The following is a 19070-nucleotide window of genomic DNA, read 5'->3' as shown; positions in this document are numbered from 1 at the left end:
GCACCGACAGCTCACAGCGCGGCACCGACAGCTCACAGCGCGGCACCGACAGCTCACAGCGCGGCACCGACAGCTCACAGCGCGGCACCGACGCCGTGGCTGGGGGAGCCGCCGGCCCGGCCCGGGCACGCGAAGCGGGAGCCGCGCGCGCCCTCCCCGTGGTACGTGCCACCGAGCCCAGGTGCCCCCCGGCTCCAAGACCGGCGCTGCGCCCCAGCGCCACACCACGGGCTGCCCGGCGCCCGACTGTGTCCGTGTGCCAGGCCGGACCCCACCGCGCTCTAGGCCGGGCCGGGCACCGGAACCCGAGCGTCTCCGGGCCCTCACAGAGCCGCCCCGCAGCTCCCAAGACCCTCACTGCGGCGGCGCGGCCGGGACTTCTTCCCGCCGCAATTACTCGCGAGACCTTTGCGTCTCGCGAGGTGTTTGCGTCACGCGAGGCGTTTGCTTCTCGCGAGACCGTTGCGTCACGCGCGGCGGCGCCGTCGTATCCCTCCGCGCTCTCCCCCTCCCTCTTCTGGAGAGTTCTGTGCGCGCGCCGCACGGCAAATAGTCCCCGCACGTCCCTCTCGCCCTCGCCCCGCGCGGCTTCGCTCCCCCAGCCCGGCTCCGGCCCCCCGCCCAGCGGTGCCCTCTTCCGGGCTCCGTCCGCCTCGCTCCGGGCGGCGGCGGTGCGGCGGCGTCCGGCCCGGAGAGCGCCCCCTACCCCGGCGGCAGCAAGCGGAGGCAGGAGGCGGAGGCCCGCAGCAGCGTGTTCGAGCTGCAGGTGGCAGACACCCTGGACGGGGAGAAGCAGCCGCAGCTGATCGTCAAGGGGGCGCTAGACCGCGAGCAGCGGGACTCCTACGAACTGAGCCTGCGCGTGCGCGACGGCGGGGAGCCCGCGCGTTCCTCGCAGGCCATACTGCGGGTGCTGATCACCGACGTGAACGACAACAGTCCCCGCTTCGAGAAGAGCGTCTACGAGGCCGACCTGGCGGAGAACAGCAGCCCCGGGACCCCTATCCTGCAGCTGCGAGCCGCTGACCTGGATGTAGGGGTGAACGGGCAGATCGAGTACGTCTTTGGGGCAGCCACTGAGTCAGTGAGGCGGCTGCTGAGGCTGGATGAGACCTCGGGCTGGCTCAGCGTCCTGCACCGCATCGACCGCGAGGAGGTTAACCAGCTGCGCTTCACTGTGATGGCCCGGGACCGCGGGCAGCCCCCTAAGACGGACAAGGCCACAGTGGTACTGAACATCCGCGATGAGAACGACAACGTGCCCACCATAGACATCCGGAAGATCGGGCGCATCCCACTGCGGGACGGGGTGGCCAGCGTGGCCGAGGACGTACTGGTGGATACCCCCATTGCCCTGGTGCAGGTATCAGACCGGGACCAAGGTGAAAACGGTGTGGTGACCTGCACCGTGGTGGGGGATGTGCCCTTCCAGCTCAAGCCGGCCAGTGAGGGTGAAGGGGAACCGCAGAACAAGCGCAAGTACTTCCTCCACACCTCAGCCCCTCTGGACTATGAGGCGGTGCGCGACTACAATGTGGTGATCGTAGCCGTGGACTCAGGCAGCCCCAGCTTGTCCAGCAACAACTCCTTGGTGGTGCGGGTTGCAGACACTAATGACAACCCTCCTGTGTTTGGCCAGGCCGTGCTGGAGGTCTCTTTCCCAGAGAACAATCTGCCCGGTGAGAGGGTGGCCACGGTGGTGGCCACAGATGCGGACAGCGGCAAGAATGCTGAGCTCACCTACTCCCTGGAGCCCTCGCCCCTCTCCTCGGAGACACCAAGTGGCATCTTCAGCATTGACCCTGACTCTGGGGATGTGTCTGTGCAGGTGGTGCTGGACCGTGAGCAGCGCGACACCTATGAGTTCCAGGTGACAGCCCGAGACAAGGGGGTGCCATCACTGCAGGGCTCCACCACGGTGGTTGTGCGGGTGGCAGATCGCAATGACAACGAGCCACGCTTCATGCAGGATGTGTTCACTTTCTACGTGAAGGAGAACCTGCAGCCCAACAGCCCTGTGGGCATGGTGACCGTCATGGACTTTGACAAAGGGCGCAATGCTGAGCTCAGCCTCTCCATACAGCCCAGTGAACATGACCAGGCGGCCGGCATCTTCTCTATCGAAAACGACACAGGAACCATCTACTCCACAGTCTCATTTGACCGGGAGCAGCAGACCAGCTACACCTTCAAAGTGAAGGCGGTGGATGGGGGTGAGCCGTCACGCTCGGCCACTGCTACCGTGTCCCTCTTTGTAATGGATGAGAATGACAATGCGCCCACTGTCACCTTCCCCAGCAACAGCTCCTACACTGTGTTGCCGCCCTCCAGCAACATGCGCACTGTAGTGGCCACGGTGGTGGCCACTGATGCTGACACTGGCCTCAACGCTGACCTCAACTACAGCATTGTTGGAGGAAACCCCTTCAAGCTCTTCGAGATCGATCCAGCCAGTGGCGTGGTGTCACTGGTGGGTAAGCTGGCCCCCAAACACTATGGTCTGCACCGCCTCGTTGTGCAGGTGAATGACAGTGGGCAGCCATCCCAGTCCACCACTGCCTTGCTCCACGTCTTTGTCAATGAGAGCTTGTCCAATGCCACCGTGGTGGAGAGCCAGGTGGCCCGCAGCCTCCACACACCCCTGGCCCAGGACATCGCTGGTGACCCTAGCTATGAGCTGAGCAAGCAGCGCCTCAGCATTGTCATTGGTGTGGTGGCCGGCATCATGACTGTCATCCTGCTCATCCTGGTGGTGGTCATGGCCCGCTACTGCCGCTCCAAGGGCAAGCATGGCTATGAGGCTGGCAAGAAGGACCACGAGGACTTCTTCACCCCACAGCAGCATGACAAGGCCAAGAAGCCCAAGAAGGACAAGAAAGGCAAAAAGGGCAAGCAGCCCCTCTACAGCAGCATTGTCACTGTCGAGGCCTCCAAGCCCAATGGGCAGCGCTATGACAGCGTGAATGAGAAGCTCTCGGACAGCCCGGGCATAGGCCGCTACCGCTCAGTCAATGGTGGCCCGGGCAGCCCTGATCTAGCCCGACATTACAAGTCGAGCTCACCACTGCCCACTGTGCAGCTGCACCCGCAGTCTCCCACTGCCGGCAAAAAGCACCAGGCCGTGCAGGACCTGCCCCCAGCGAACACCTTCGTGGGTGCTGGCGACAACATCTCCATCGGCTCGGACCACTGCTCCGAGTACAGCTGCCAGGCCGGTAGCAAGTACAGCAAGCAGGTAAGGGCAGCGCCTTGCGCTCGGGCACACACACGCACTAGCATACGGACACGCACACACATTGCATGAGGGGTGGTGGTGCCTGCTACCTTTAGGTGCATCACCCCTTCAGTCAGGTGCCAGGAGCATACCTGCACACACGCCACACAGGAAGGAAGGTCAGAGATGGCTGTTTTTGCTATTTCTGTTGTAAATCCCACTTTGCAGAGCCCACACCGGCGAGGCTCTGTGGGACCGCCCCTAGGAGGTGCCGGGTGCGGAGCCCCCCCCTCCCGCACAGCGCAGCCGGACTGGGGGCGGCCCGCTAACCCAGACAGCCAGCTGCGCGTAGCCCGGGATGACCCTTTGTCGGCTCTCACAGCCCGTTAGAGCCCGTTGTTGGGGAGGGGGGCAGGAGCACCTCCTGGGTTGTCCTGCGGAGCCCAGTGGTCTCGCTCGGGGATGGGAAGGGTCTGAGCCTCAGTGAGGCGGCGAGCTCCGACTGGGGACGGAAAGTTTCGCATTTAAGGGGGTCAGTGAGAGTGGATGTGCAACCGCCGCGCTGAAAAGCTAATGGCTGTAATTATCAGCTCGTTCATTAGGATCGCGGCGCTTTCACAATCTAGAAAGCCTATAAAATGGTCTGATATACATCACTGAGATTTTACTGATGTTCAGCAGTTGCTCTGAGTACTCATAAAGGTTAGTGAGCTTAGAATCGGACCTTAGCATGCATCGTTCCTCTTTTTTTTTTTTTTTCCCCTGTTTTTAATTCCCTTAATGCACATCACATGAAAATCATTAACTCAAAGCCAGGGGCCCTAATTTGCCAGTCCGGCTTCTGCACGGCTCTGCTAGCACAGAGGCTGCCTTCCCCGAGAGCTCTCTGAGCGCACTCAGCCTTCCTTCAGCAGCGCCCGGCTCTGATCTCGGCTGTGCCATGCGGGTCGGTGCAGTGAGGCCCCAGCAGAGTAAAACTGGTAATGTCAGGAACTGCTTTATACAGTAGTAGTGGGTTAGCACAGTGGGGAAAGGAGGTCCTGAATGAAAGCTTTGTTAATTTAGGAGATGCATTCAGTAGCCTGAACAGAAATAATTTTTCTTTTTGGGAATACTTTTATGGATTGTAAAATGAGATAGTTAACGCTGGGTGATTCCCTCTGCCTCCTTCCATGTAAGATAATGTTCAAAGTGTTTCCTCTCAGCTATAGCGTATGTTACACAAGAATCTAGGGATAAATGAATGCGGATTCATGTGAATAGAGAGCCAAGCCTGAAACAGGAACACTCTGATTAGTTTGACAAAAATGCTTTATTTCCACCTTATTAACATGCAAATATGGCACAGTATGACATTTTTTATACTTTGAAACGTCTGTTAGACTACTACAATTGAAGTTTTACACTGTGTAACCAGTACTTGTATTCTGCTCAGAAAAAAAAAAAAATACTATTCCTTTTCCCTTACAGTCACACTGTCTTCCAGATCAACAACAGTGTGTGGCTGATTTATTATCTGCTAATATTTCTGTGTATGTCACACAGATGTTTTATAGATAATTTGACATGGTAGTTCCTGGGTGATATATTTCACTAGCTCTCTACTGGAGGTAATGTTATATTTTCAGTTTTAAAATACAGTCTTTATAAAATGCAAAGTACTGAAAAAGTTCGTAAGCTTCCATCTGGAAGGCTTATTAAGCGCAAAGTAGATTATGCCTTTTTAGTGAGTACTGGACCAGTGAAGTAGAAGTGAAACAAATGCTAATCAGATGCTACTTCTGTCTCGCTGCTGCAATTCATCAAAACAAGAATTAAAAACTGTCAAAATTTATTTTCAGTGTAAAAGAATGACTTGCACGCTAAATTCATCAATGTAAAGGATTGCACCTTACTATTTTGCTTGATTAATAACCTTACTTGAAGTTATTTTACAAAAATATTCTTTGGCTTATTTAACATTTTGCAAGCGGATATTTTTGATACATAGTATTTCTTCTTTGTAGAAGAAAATGGCTTTATTACACTTCCACTTGTAGCACTCAAACCAAAAGAATGTATTCTGAGTTGCTCCATTATTTACCTCGTTTGATATTGAGCTAGTTTTGCAGTGTCTGTAAGGTTTCCTGTGCTAAATGTGTAGCTTGTGAAAGTGAGTTTACCTGAATAGTTTATAGCAGATGTTCTAATGCTTTGTCTTTCAATTTTTAAATATGTGGAAAGTACTTGTGTGCTTGCAAAGAGTGCTTCTAAGTTAAGGAAAGTTTCCAAATAAGAATTTAAAGCTGAGAACATCAGGCGTGAAGCTTCTGTTACTGGTTTCCTGTGGGTACTTACCAGCTTGATACCGAGTGACATTTATGTAGTTTTGTTCTTATTTTTGTACACTTTAAGAGATATTTGCATAAATAAGATGTAGATCTTTCACTTCCCAAACATTGATAGTGGAGCATTTCTCAGTTTATCAGGAAAAATCACACTGGCATTTTTAACACTCAAACCACATGGAATACTTGCTTGGCATGTTCTTGAAAGAGTGATGTGAGGCAATTGCAGATAAATGGGTATGAGGTGGTGTATATTGGAGTGTTTCATGGTTCAGCTGTCCATATGAAATAGAGCCAATGGCACAGTAATGTGACCACGATAGGGTTAAATCCCTCTGGTTGCCTTTATTTAATCATTGACAGTTCCCTTTGTTCTAAGGAGATATTAGAGGATGTGTGAAGTTTTAAAATAAATAAATGGACATAGCTGGATGTGTTCTAAGTTACTAGAGATGAGAGCAATACTCATTTTCTATTAATGTAGTTAGAACTAGTAATTGATACTTCCACATATTCACACTATCACTGTCAGGAAAGTAAGTCTCTATTTAGGTGACCGACTGGTGTTCCCCAGTGAATATAAGCTGTTTTCATCCTTACATTTGACACTTCCTTTTTAAGGTAGCGTGTTACACATCTTACATGTGTTCCCAAATACACCTTGTTTGATAAAATGCATTACAGTAGAACTTATTGGGAGAAAGCTAAAAACAATGTGTAACTCCCCTCCTCTAAGTATTTTATATGAATATTAAATCTAAATTTTGCATTTGATAGACTTTTTACTATCACTTTTCTGGAAGATGTTCTAGATGTTTTCTAGAAGGTGTCCAAGTGTAAGTTTTTGTGAAACTTACCCTTGTCCTTTTCTGCGTGGCGTTACTCCCTGAAATATTCTTTTATCCTCCCACTTAGCAATTCTGCCCTATTCTGTAAAGTGTTTACACATCTGGCAAGCTAATGTTTAAAACCCTTAGCATTCCATTGATCTTCATAACTTTCCCAAAGTTCAACCTGTACGGAGTGTTCTGCTATATCAGGATGCATCTAAGGAAATGTTTTTCTAGATTGCAGATGTAAAATTTGAACCCTCCAGGTGCTGGACATTGCCAGTCAGTGCCCAGGGTACTGTCAACTTCTAACAAAGACAGCAAAGATAATGAAAGCTCAGTGCATAGCTGCGATACTCAGTGATTTGGAGGATTGCATTCTTAAATATAATTCTGTGTCTTATTTTACAATTATAAGCAATTGTATATTTCCTCAAATTAGTTACAAATATATATATTTTTAATATATACTGTTTTCTGCACTTTCACTGACAGTGTAATGTAATGGCATGTGAGCAGGCTTATTTCATTGAAATTTCTCATGACTATGAGATTAGTATGTTAATGACCCCTTTTTGAAGAATAGGCCTTTTAAAGCTTGTTTATGTGTTGGTTTTTTTTTGTCCATTGTTTTCTCTTAATTTCTCTTTTATTTGTTCCACTCAACAAAGAATATTTTTTTGATTAATTGAAACACTGTGCTTTTTACTTTATTTATTTATTTTTATTTAAGAGATACAGGTCACCATCAGAAATTTCTGAGCAGCATTATTACTTTTCTTGGAGTATATTGCTTTCTGGCCAGTTCTGTATGAATTGTTACTATTCTTTTTCTTGTTTGGAATGTGCTGTTGAGTGAAGAAAAACATTTTGCACATCACAGTGTGCTTACACACTAATCAGGGCTGAATACATGTCCTGCTGTTATAAAAGTGACTTGGGATGCTCCATGACTAGGGAGGAAATGGAACTAAAGGTAAATTTACAAACATTTCACCAAAATTTAATTTCCAAAAAAGCAAAATATATAAAAATAAATTTTTGAAGAACTTTTTTTTGTAAGGTAGTTAGATAATCTGTTTAATAATTTTCCAGATGTTATCCAGTCTGTTGCACTGCAGATGTGTTTTGGCTGCTTGGTTATTAGGCAGTTGAATTGTATCTATTCAAATAAATTGGTCAGTTTCTTCATAAGCGTATTCGTGTAGCAACAGCCTTAATGGGAACCGAAATTCATATGTTAAGGGAACAGTCTGCTTAACAAAGCAGGTAAGCATGTTTTTTATTATGTGCAGACATACGCATCCATGCATAGACTTAGGTCATTTAAAATCACATAGCAGCTTTCAATAGTAAAGTTTTTCAATAACTTTTACCTTAATAAACATCCTACAATATAACAGAAACACTAGGTAATGTGCAGGAAAAAATTAAAAACTTGTTCTTAGAATTATAAACACTTGCATTGGTAGTTTCTTTAAGGTATTTAACTTTAAAACTGTTCAGAGCAAAGTGTCCAGAAACGTATTTCAGTTTTCTATTCTCAGTTTGCATTATATTAAATATTTTACAATCAGTTTTTAAAAGTGACCTACATTTGACCTTCAGTAACAAATTATGATGAAAGCGGGGCTAATTAAACATGAAATAGATGGATTGTTGATGCTTTCATTATCTGTATTTAACACAAAGTGTTCCACTGATAAGCACAGTCTTTATTTTTTTCCCTCTTCAGTAAAATAATCTTGTAGAGTGTGCAAATGACTAAGTTACCACTGAATCATTCTGCACTCCCAGGAGATGTACAGAGCCAAAAGGGACAGGATCTGAGTAAAGGAGGATTCATGCTTTGAATAAGTAACGAACTGCACTATTATAGACAAGGGGAAGAAAGAGACATTTTTAAAAAGATAGAATCTGATTTATCAACTCTGACAGTTCTCTGGCATTGTACATACAGATATGAACCTGAGTTAAACCCATGGTTAGGGGTTGGACCTGCACTGTGTCAGTCCTTGTACGGTAGCAGTGTATCCGTGTGTATCTTTACTTTTATATGTACATTGAGTTGCCTTGTTTCCGATTATTTGGGATACTTGCTGGTTTGACCAACTAGCTGTGTTTCAGAGAAATACCTGCCCTGAAGCTTCAGGCACATTTTCCTTTATGGATATTTCTGTCAAAGTTTTGGAATTTTTATGCAGTTAGATATCTGTAGGGCTACTCTGAGGTGTATAAACCTACCTAATGTGTTTTTCTTTAAATTATAGTTGAGAATTAACACATTTCAAAAATAGTTGGCATTATGCTTTTGAGTTAATTAACTAAATCTTTCATAGTCACTGTGAGCTCTTTGTGGAACTCTTTGTGGAATATTTGTGGAACGTTTTAGTGTTTAATTACTTACCTTAACAGAAAACATAATCTTAAGAACACCTGTTCTTTACAGAGCAAATGATTTTATTTTTATTTTTACTATAGATACATTGATTTTGACTACAGAAATAGGGATACAGACATAAGCAATTCAGTACAGTTCTTAGCTGGTTAGTTTTCTGATTGGTTTAACAATTCTGCTTCCAAAAATTATTTATAAATTCTTAAAGCTGCAAAACAATTCACTTTTTTTTGGTGTTAGACCAAAAAAATGCAATGCAATTTTTTTTCTACTCTTATCCATTTTTTTAAATGGCATTTTTAGGTGTTTATATCCTGTGTGCTCAGGAGATGCTATTTCTGTATTTTCCCTTTCCTAGAAAAGGAGATTTGTTATCTTTGCTTTATCCGATTTTGGACTTTGCTAGCTTGTACTATGTATTCATTTTCATCAGTAATTAAAACAAAACAAAGCAAAAAAATAGAGACCGACAGTTACTATCCAGAATCAAAAGAAAGCCTTTTCTTATTATTCATGTATATAAGTTTGCATTATTTCATTTTTTGAATCAAGGTTCTAAAAGAAAATTCTGAGATGGGGATGTGTCAAGTTTATTGACTACACAATTTAATGGCAAGTATTTGATAACAGAGACTGCAGTTCAGATTGTTTTAAATAGTGCCTTTTGCAAAGCCCAGTAACACTGTAAGAACATTGAAATAGTGGTATTAAAAATAATCTTAGTTATTGTGTTTCAGTTGGTCTCACAATGTCCAGTTCTAGTTTGCCTTGTTAACTTTCTATCCTACAAGATGTCAAGTAAATAGTAAAAATAAATTGTCCCCTGTACCTTGTATTGTTTTGTTTTGCTTTATTTATACTATTGCACAGTTTGAAAATTTTAAAGATTAGCTATAAATATAAGCAAAAATAATTTGTGTATATAAGGTCTGAATAAAACAAAGAGAGAAAGTTATATGTAGAATCTGTCCGAGTTTTTGTCTTCTATTTAAACGAATCTCAGAGAAGAAGGAAGAGAATGTGCACACAGTATGCCGTAGCTGACTTCTTGTCTTCCACATACTCCTAGCAACAGAGACTTTCTGAGGTCACTTACTTTACTGTTGTGGATTACAAAATATCATGTTAATGACATAGAAACTAAGTAATCAAGGTTAGTTTGGGCATCTAAAATGTGTTTTGCAGCAACAGAAAGGACAAAGGAGGATTTAAATATTTAACACTAACATAGAAAAAATAGAGAGAAAATTGCAGGTAATGAACGGATGACAAAGTCTCAAAATGCAGTTACACTAAAGCACCAGTTGGATAAGTTCCTAAGTGGTGTGTGAGTGTGCTATAAACTCTGCTTAACATGAATTCTTTGCTCACTTGTATCTTGCCTGTCAGAGTTGTAAAATCACAGTTAAAAGCAAATTTTGATTGTTTTCAAAAATTAAGAATAGGTTTAATATATAAAATATATTAGCAGCCTAGAGAATCCACTCTACTTTTACTGTATTTTTTTGTGCAAAATTGAAGAGAAAATGTTCTGAGTTCTTGAAGTTTGAACAAAAACAGTATTCTCATCACGTTTGCAACGGAATGGTATATAGAGGGAGATATATAGTCTATATAGGTGCATATAGTTTACACCTATACAACAATCCTCTCATTTTAGTGACACAGCATAGCTATTTTGGAATTATTAGCTTCTGAAGTGTTGTAGCATAACCCCAAAAGAATACTAAAGTATTCTAAATAGTAAAGTAAAACTAAAGTTTTACTAAAAAATGGCAAAAAGAATATTAGATGCTTTAAGAGAAGCACTGTATTTGTCTTTCAAAACTTAATTTACATTATTAGCTACTGATGAGAGTAGGTTTTTTTTCTAATGACAAACACCCATTCTGTCAGCTGAGTTTTTGTTACAGATTTTGTGTTCTGAATCAAACAGCCTAGCAACTAAGTACTTACTGAATGAAGGAAATATATTTTTGTAAGTTGCATTTGTGGAGTTTTAGGAAAAAATGATATTTATCAAATTACTTGATTTAGAATTTGAAATATAACATCACATTTTTAAGAGGCAAAATACAGAAGGTTAGTACTAGCTGACATGCTGAAAATCTTTCTCAGAACAATTATGCAGAAGTACTGATTCCATTCTTTAAAAATTGTGATAGAATTTTATTTTGCTGTCTTAGTTGATCCAATTCCTTTACGGTACCAGATTGTGAGTAGCAATACATTTGTTATTTGACAGGGTAAAAATTCATATGTTACTAGAATAATTATGGAGAACCCTCTGTAAGCTCCCTGAAAAGTAGTTTCTTGACTTGAGGTTGTGGTTAGGATGCTAGGGGAATGTGTCTTTTGTGCAGTGTGCCAAGTGTTTTCTGCGTGGTAGCAGTCAAAGGAGTGGGGAGGGACTGCCGTAATTTATTCTGTCTCTCCGTGTATAGCTGTGAAGGACTGTGCAGTCTTGGGCAGTGTGAAATAGGAGAAGCGGCCCCTACTTTCTTCAGATACCAAATCTGTGTGAAGCAGAATTGCTTTAACTTATTTTCAGAGGCTTATCCTTTGAAAAAATGTCCTTTACCAGGACAGTACTTCCACAGAGATATAACTTGATGTACAATTGTTTTTCTGAGTTCAGTATTATGCTGAAAAATGTAATTTAGGAATTAATGGAGACTTTATAGAGTTCTGAGTGTGATTCAGGTATTGAAACGTACGTGTCTCAGTGTAGCTGAAGATACTTCAAAGCTTGAGAATAACTGTACACAGGTGCACAGCTCCTATATGATTGAAGACCTAGTGCCTTCTAGGATACTTTTGGTAGCTACAGATTGAGGCCAACAATTCATTACTATTTTTTAATATAAAGAAACAAATAATTTAAGCATTATTTTGTCTCTTTGTGAGTGTAATGCATTTGGGTAAGGTTGAAAATACTTATACTGTAAGGTCTTAAGCACAGTTTTCTTGTGTACTGTACATATGCCTATTAATAGAACATGCATGCATATATACATGTTCGTATATATACTGTTGTTAGGTTAACAAATTATTTTGAATTGGCACAAACTTTGTGTTGTCACAGAAACAAAATATGGACAGCAGTTAGCAATTAACTCACCTTCAGAGCATTTAGGCTGATGTTTATCTCACATTGGGTTAAAATAAGAGTCACTAAGAGCCTCCCGCTAGAGCCAGCAAAACAGCTAATATCAGCCATTGTAAGCTAAATATATAACATAATATTCTGAGACTGATTTACTTTAAAAGAAAGTACAGCAGACCATTATATCAATTTGTATGTTATGCCTCAAATCTCAATCATTTAACCTCCTAGAGTGTGTGTGTGTGTGTGTGTGAAGTGGCAAAACAGTGGACAGCATGCTTTGATGATACATTACATCCAAATATAGTATTATCTTTCTTGCAGCATCTGGGAATGCTGTATCCTTAGTGAAATTTCAAGAAGTATAGTGCTAGCATTAAACACAATCTTGCTCTAACTAATGGTACAGTAGGAGCATATCTGGTGAGATAACTTAGGTTACCTGACTGGTCCTGGTATTGATTCATGGAGTTGTGTGCTACCCCCTACTAGAGATGCAACACGTGAGAAAGGCTTGGCCTGAAAATTCATACCTACTTTATACAGCAAACTTTGTGTTTCACATTAAATCTGTCTGTTTCCTTATGTAAATCAGTTTAATCTATTTGTGAGTCCTTTTCTTAAACATTAGTTAACAAGAGCAAATACTTTAGTAGTTTGTGAGCTCTCTAAAGATGAAAGACAGAAATGGAAATACAGATTACAGAACAACAACAAATTTAAGTGTTAGTTACTTCACCTGCTCCCTAAATTTTCACAGTGATACTTTAAGCCTCTATTTTGCCACATTTTTTGTTCACATTTCTCTGCTGGTTTCAACATATATTTGGTTTCATACACCATTGTGTTATTCTTCTTCAGAGTGAAGTTACATTGTCATAAAATTTGAGTAATGAAATGGGGAATCCAATTCCTTGTCTCCATCCACATGTTCTGAATTGGTTTTAATGACATACGTGTGCCTTGTGTTATAGCAGGAGTGAACATCCATCATTCTGTTGAATCAGAAAAATGCTAATTTCAATGAGCATAGAATTATGTTACAGTTGTAGCACAAGTTTACAGAAGTACAGTAATTGATTTATTTGAAAGAAAAGTATTTATTTTTCTACAGAAGTAATAATTGCTCTGGAAGGTTGAAGTCTCCTTTTAATACGGATTACTAAATGCTTCTCCCTAAGCCTCAGCCTAGGTCTTGGTTTAGAACTGTCATGTAGACTTAGAACTCATTCAGACTGCATATTGACAGTTTTATTCTGGGTCCTGCAAATCAAGGGCCTTAAACTATCACTGTATTTTAATGGAAAATTTTCTGAATATAAATGAAACTCAACAGTTTCTACAGCAAATATTAATTCATTTCTGTAAAAGTGGTACTAATGGGTATGAAATAGAGAAATACACATTTTTCTGGTGGCCTTCAACTATGACCATTTCTTCTGGAGATTTCAACGTGTAGTCTGGGTCATGTATTTCACCCAGTTAATTACTCCATACATATAAAGTAGACTAGAATATCATATCTGAAATATATAACAACTTCATAAGAATGACAGACAATGACTATTGAGATATAGTAGTAGTTTCACCAGGATGCAGATTTTCATTCTGCAGTCTCAGACTTCACACTAGCAGCTCCCTTGAGCTGATTTCCCTGCTGAAATAGTATAATAGCTCATCCTGTTTAAAATCTATAGGGCTATGTGTTTGATTCTATTTTACTGTAAAGAATAGTGCTTGTGTTGTTTGTATGCATTTTTTTTTCCCCATGAATATGGAAAAGTACATGGGGGAGGTCTAGTTTAGAAGTGAAAGAAACTTGGTTAGCTGTTTGCAGAACTGCACAACCTTTGCTGTCTGTGTTCTCTGGAGACCACTGAACACTTACATAATTTGTCCTATCTTTTTTGTGCAACACCAGTTCTTTAAATATTTATATATGAATTGTCGCTACTGTTCTGGATCTTTTTATTTTTTTTTTGAATGTAGAGGAAAAGTTAAACAACAGTGAAATTCCTCTGTGCAGAATAAATTAAGAAGGTGCTGTCTGCATTTTACTGTGAACTATTTTATTGTGAAATATTTTATCACTCCTGATAGTCAAGGAAATTGGAGGATGTTGTACTCAATTGGCCTTTCAGACAGTGTTGAATGAATTGAATTTTGGACTTTTTAATATTGAATATTAGTGCACCTTTCTAGGAACCTTGAAAGCTAAATTTATGTATTTTTTCTTTACCAGTTCTTTATTAAATATAATATACTGAACTCTTCAAATTGTACAGTAACCTTCCCGGAGAATTAATGTTACAGGCATATGAAAGAAATGGCTAAAGCGTTTCTCTATCAAATGTTTCTAAAAGGCTTTATGTATTTATAGAACTTCATGATCTACTATTGATGCAAATTACTAAGGATAAAAGCAAATCCATCTGTTATCAAAGAGAAAAAATAAATGAAATAAGTCCAAGGATTTGAAAGACTTAGCATTATGGACTAAGAATTCATACTTTGTGATGGGTTTATAGTAATTGACAGAAGAAAAGACTTTTTAGCCTTCTCAATGTTTTTTTTCTTTCTTTTTAATAATAATAAAAAAGACTTTGTAATAAAAACTTCTTTTGTAACATATCCTGCTTCATTTAATAAGTATGTATTCTTCACTGAAATGTCTCAATTAAAATATGACCTACACCATTTCATGTCATGTTGGGCATTACTGTTTTTGTTATTATTACCCTTACATTTAATCAAATTTTCTGTAGCTAAATAAATAGCATTTCATCAAAAGCTGTTGGATTTCAGTCAGCTAAGAAACAGATTACTGGCGCAAGAACAGATCTAAGGCTAGTGTCTCCAATCTGCAACTAATTGTGTGCTGATAATAGCACTGCCCACAGGCAAATCTTACTTGCTGTCCTGATACATGATAGATTTTCCTGTACATTAATATTAAATCAGATGGAGACATTCTGTAATACCGTTGCAGTTACTATCTTTAACCTTTCCTTTCTAATTTGAAATATATGCTGTTTGGAGATGCTATCTCTGCATTTCATTTCTAAAAATAAAAGGAGAAAACATCTTAAGGAATATACAGTAGACATAACTTTTTCTTTTCTCCTCTTAAAACAGTTACTTCTGTAGGAGATAGAAGTACTGTTGATACTTAAATCTTTACCTGTAAAGTCTCATACTTTCCTGTTTGGCTTAGAGGGGAGAGGAATGTGTCTGACAACCCAAGTCTTGCAGCAGGAAGCTGTGCTCTGCTATGCTATAGCTTGGTGGTTCATTATTTGGAGTGTGTGTCAGGGAGTACTCTGGATCAGATCACATAGTAACCATTTGCCACGCACAAATTACTGTATTAAGACATTATAAAAATTTATATTTTTTCAATCTGAAGATGAGGGTGACTATTGAAGTAGATAAGATCCCCTGTACCCTACCAAGGGTCCATCATTTCAGGTTCCTCACAAATGCAGAGCATGCTGTAAGAAATGCTTTTACAAAAGGAAGCCACAATAATAGCAGAATAACATATCGTGTCGTCAGCACATTGTAGTGGTCTGAAAGTAAGCTGTCTGCTGGTCTGCGTATGTTGTTCGTGTGAAGTGATTCCAACAGTTTGAAATCTATTTTTCACCTTGCTAGTTATGCAAACAGCTCTTCACTTTTTCACTAAAGCAAGTGGGAATTGTTCACTGTCACAAGTAATAAATAACAAGAGTACCCAATCTGCACAGCATGGAAGTGATAAAAACACATGCTTACGAGTGCTTGAGATTTCACAGCTATTAATTTTTGAACTTTTTGATTTCAGTACTGTTTTACAAGAATAGATGCTGTTAGGGCAGCAGTGCAGTCTGACAATGAAAGATTATGACAACATCCATTTATCATAACAAACCTGATAAATTCAATGTAAGAGATGGTCAGGAAATTCCCCTAAAGTCATAAAATGCATCTTGCCTTTTCTGATTATTTTTTTTTTTCACTTCCAAGAATCTTTAATACCAATTTAATACTAACATCTATTTGAGAACATTTTTTGGGGCATTATGAAATGTGCAGCTCTTATCAGTATTAGTGATTTCTTTAACTTGTACATTGAGGGACACTAGGAATCTGTGCAGAACGTCACTATATATGCAATATGTGTTCATATAAAGGTATGTCTTTTACAAAAAGACCAGCTAATCCGATAGCACATTTATGATTAGAAAAAAATAGAAGGATTCTTCAATATTCAAAGAACATTTTAAAAACTTTTTTAAAGTCACCTTAGCGTTTAAACTCTAGATTAGAGGATTTGCCTGAAAACATACTGCCCAGCTACCACTTTGTAAATGAAAATGTAGATATAGCATCCATTTTGATAGTGCAATATTCAGTGTGGTAGGAGTTTTTCAAACCAGCAACAGCAAACACATTTTTAGTTTATGGACTTAAACAGGGATTTCAATTAATAATTAGGTATCATTCTGAGGCTGTGTATTGTAAGACAGCAAAATATGAAGAAGCTGAGCACTGAATCTGTTCACGTTTCATGGCCATACCACAGAAGAAAACCTCCTATATTTTACAGTGGAAAAATGTCCCAAATAAAGGTAGTGACTGAATAAAAGCACGTCTAGAAATGTTAGTATCTCCATTTTTTTTTTTTATCTTTATTGTTGTAGGAAATCCATCTTTTCTAAAATCCTCACTGAGCTGGTAGTGTTTTTCTCCACGTTTTAAGAATATCATCAAAGCCATTCTAATTTGGACTAAGGATGCATCTCAGAGTCCTGGAATCTCTGAAGAAAACATTTAGCTGTCTTTCTTATTTTTACATAATCGTAGAGATTCATCTTCAGTTTTGCTGTAACTTGTAGAGATAACAGTTTTGTTTATTTATAGAGCAGAGATTTTAAAGTTTGCAATCAATGCCTTCTGGTTCATCACAATATTAATAAGAAAGAATTGCAGATCCAAGAGCCGTATGCTGTCAGTGAGGTGTCTAGTTCAATAAGTAGGCAATTTGTCTATTGACTGCAATGCATTTCTGTTTAATTTTAAGATGTATACCATGTATAAGGTGCAAGCATGTAATCTGGAAGATGAAGAAGGACTATGTAGTGAGAAAAGAAAATCCAGGTTATAGTAAGGACGTTTTTGTGCCTAGCACTTCTCTTTTTTTCTTTTTTCTGCACTGGAAAACTAGATATTTGTTTTGTCTCCCAGTGGAAAGAGCTAACATTTAAGCAAGACTTTTCTCATAGAAAATGAGTGCAGTTAGAGTTCTTTTTTCTTTCTGTCTGTCTGTCTTTTTCCCTATAGAATTTTGCTTGGAACTTAGAAAGAAGAACTATTTTTTTAAATCATGCTGGTATTGTAGTTTCTGGCTGAGTCTTTTATTAAATAATTGAAAACATGTTTTGAGAGAACTTTGTCAAGTAAAAATGATGCTCTCTACCTCCGTTTTCCTCTTCATCAAAAGGAATGCATGTTTAAAACACTGGGGGATACGGATAGAAAAACTCCATCTTTCTATGCTTTGTTGATTGTCTACTTTTTTTTTCTAGTTTTATATTTGGACTGATTTTGTAGGGACTGTTACATGAATCATTGGTTAGCTAATGTATATTGAGAATTAAAACAAAGAAAACCTGAGATGGAAACAGTTGCCACCAAAGTTTTTTTTCCCCATTTTTTAAAATTTAAATAAAAAGATTCTGATGAATAAAGTTCATCTGGTGAGCTGTAAAAAATCACTTGCTTACTGGCTTCATTAAGATCTATTCAGAGAGACGAGTAAGGTGAATCTGCTATACTGTTTTAGGAGGGTGAAACTGTCTGGAATGGGAAGTAGAACAGAGATCAAAAGGACAGTACCAACATACATGGGAATTTTACTCTTATATAGAATAGAACAGATCTCTTGAAAGGGGCCTTCAAAGATCATCTAACTAAAAGTTAAAGGTAACCAAAAGTTAAAACGTTTGAGGGCATTATTATCTGCCTTTTGAATGCTAACAGACATGGGACGTCAAACACCTCTTTAGGAAGCCTATTCCAGTGGTTTACCACCCTCATAGTAAAGAAATTTTTCATGATATCAAGTCTGGACCTCCCCTGGCACAACGCTGTGCTGTTCCTCTGCATCCTGTAATTGTATTCTAGGAAGAAGAGACTGGCATCACCCTCTCCTGTAATATTGTAATTCCGGTTATCGTGCCCTGAATTTTTAGTCTTACCTTTCCAGTGACAGTGTAAAGATTTATAGGTTTTAACTTCAGTTTCCCTTATTTCCATCAAACCAGTTTAGTTTTCTCATAAAGGAGTCATAAACTGCTGAGTGCTAGGGGTCAAACGCTAACAAGATGTGAAGTCTAAGCATTCTTTAAATTTTATTATTTCTGCTGGACTGTGGAAAGTGTTGGAGGTTTAGATGTATGTTACTCTTAGTGTTGTTTTTTTAAATTCTTTTGTAAAATTCTAAGTATTTGAATGTCTGTGCACATAGGATGACAGGTAAGACAGTGAAGAAAGGGAAGAAGTTTTACGGGGTTTTTCTGTGCCATAGAACAGCTGCTCATATCAATATGCCATTTTGGATTCTATTTTCCCAAAGAGAGATCTTTTATTTGTTAAAATAGTGACCAAAAAATGCAACATTTCCAAATCAATCTGTTATCATGAATCAAAATCAAGGTAAACTGAGAAGCAGATGCAAATACCTATGGCTGATCTATACTGGGGAATGTTAGTTTTATGACTGATCCTCTGTTTTTCATGAAATCCTTCCTTTTCAAAAGAGCACAAATGAAGTAGTGCTCATCCTCTCTACTTTTCCAAAATTCAAGAGCTAGGAAGCCTGATTTTTGTGAAGTTTTTTCTGTGACTGTGTATAATTGACAGTGAAGGGGGAAAATGAGGCGATGTTATGCCTTTGCTAGCTCTTTGTAAAGGATATTTACTTGTTAATGACCCAAGCTATGAATAGATTTATGGTTTCTTGCACAGCCTTAGAGGGGACTAAGAGAATTTAAGGATTTATCACTCAAAACTTAAAGAGAATTTTAAAGAAAGAGATGTTCAGACCGGAAAATTCTGGGTAAACATTTACCTGTCTTCTTGGCAGTTCATTATTAAATTATCAGCTGACATTTTGCAGGCATAGAAAGAAAAGGAAGGTGCAGACAAAGAAATA

At 40.2% G+C, this 19070-nt stretch overlaps 1 protein-coding gene across 1 annotated transcript in view; it reads left to right on the top strand.

Moving 5' to 3' along the window:
• PCDH7 (protocadherin 7) overlaps positions 1 to 19070 on the top strand; it is a 275037-nt gene that overhangs the window by 149 nt on the left and 255818 nt on the right. Inside the window, exons 2-3 of the mRNA XM_021395508.1 lie at positions 11 to 461; positions 554 to 3235. Of these exons, the coding sequence (XP_021251183.1) occupies positions 11 to 461; positions 554 to 3235 (3133 nt within the window). The remainder of the gene's footprint in view (positions 1 to 10; positions 462 to 553; positions 3236 to 19070) is intronic.

This window comes from Numida meleagris, chromosome 4, assembly GCF_002078875.1.
Source record: "Numida meleagris isolate 19003 breed g44 Domestic line chromosome 4, NumMel1.0, whole genome shotgun sequence".
NCBI lineage: Eukaryota > Metazoa > Chordata > Aves > Galliformes > Numididae > Numida > Numida meleagris.
The sequence above is the reverse complement of the archived record's forward strand: the minus strand, read 5'-3'. Positions and strand labels throughout refer to the sequence as shown.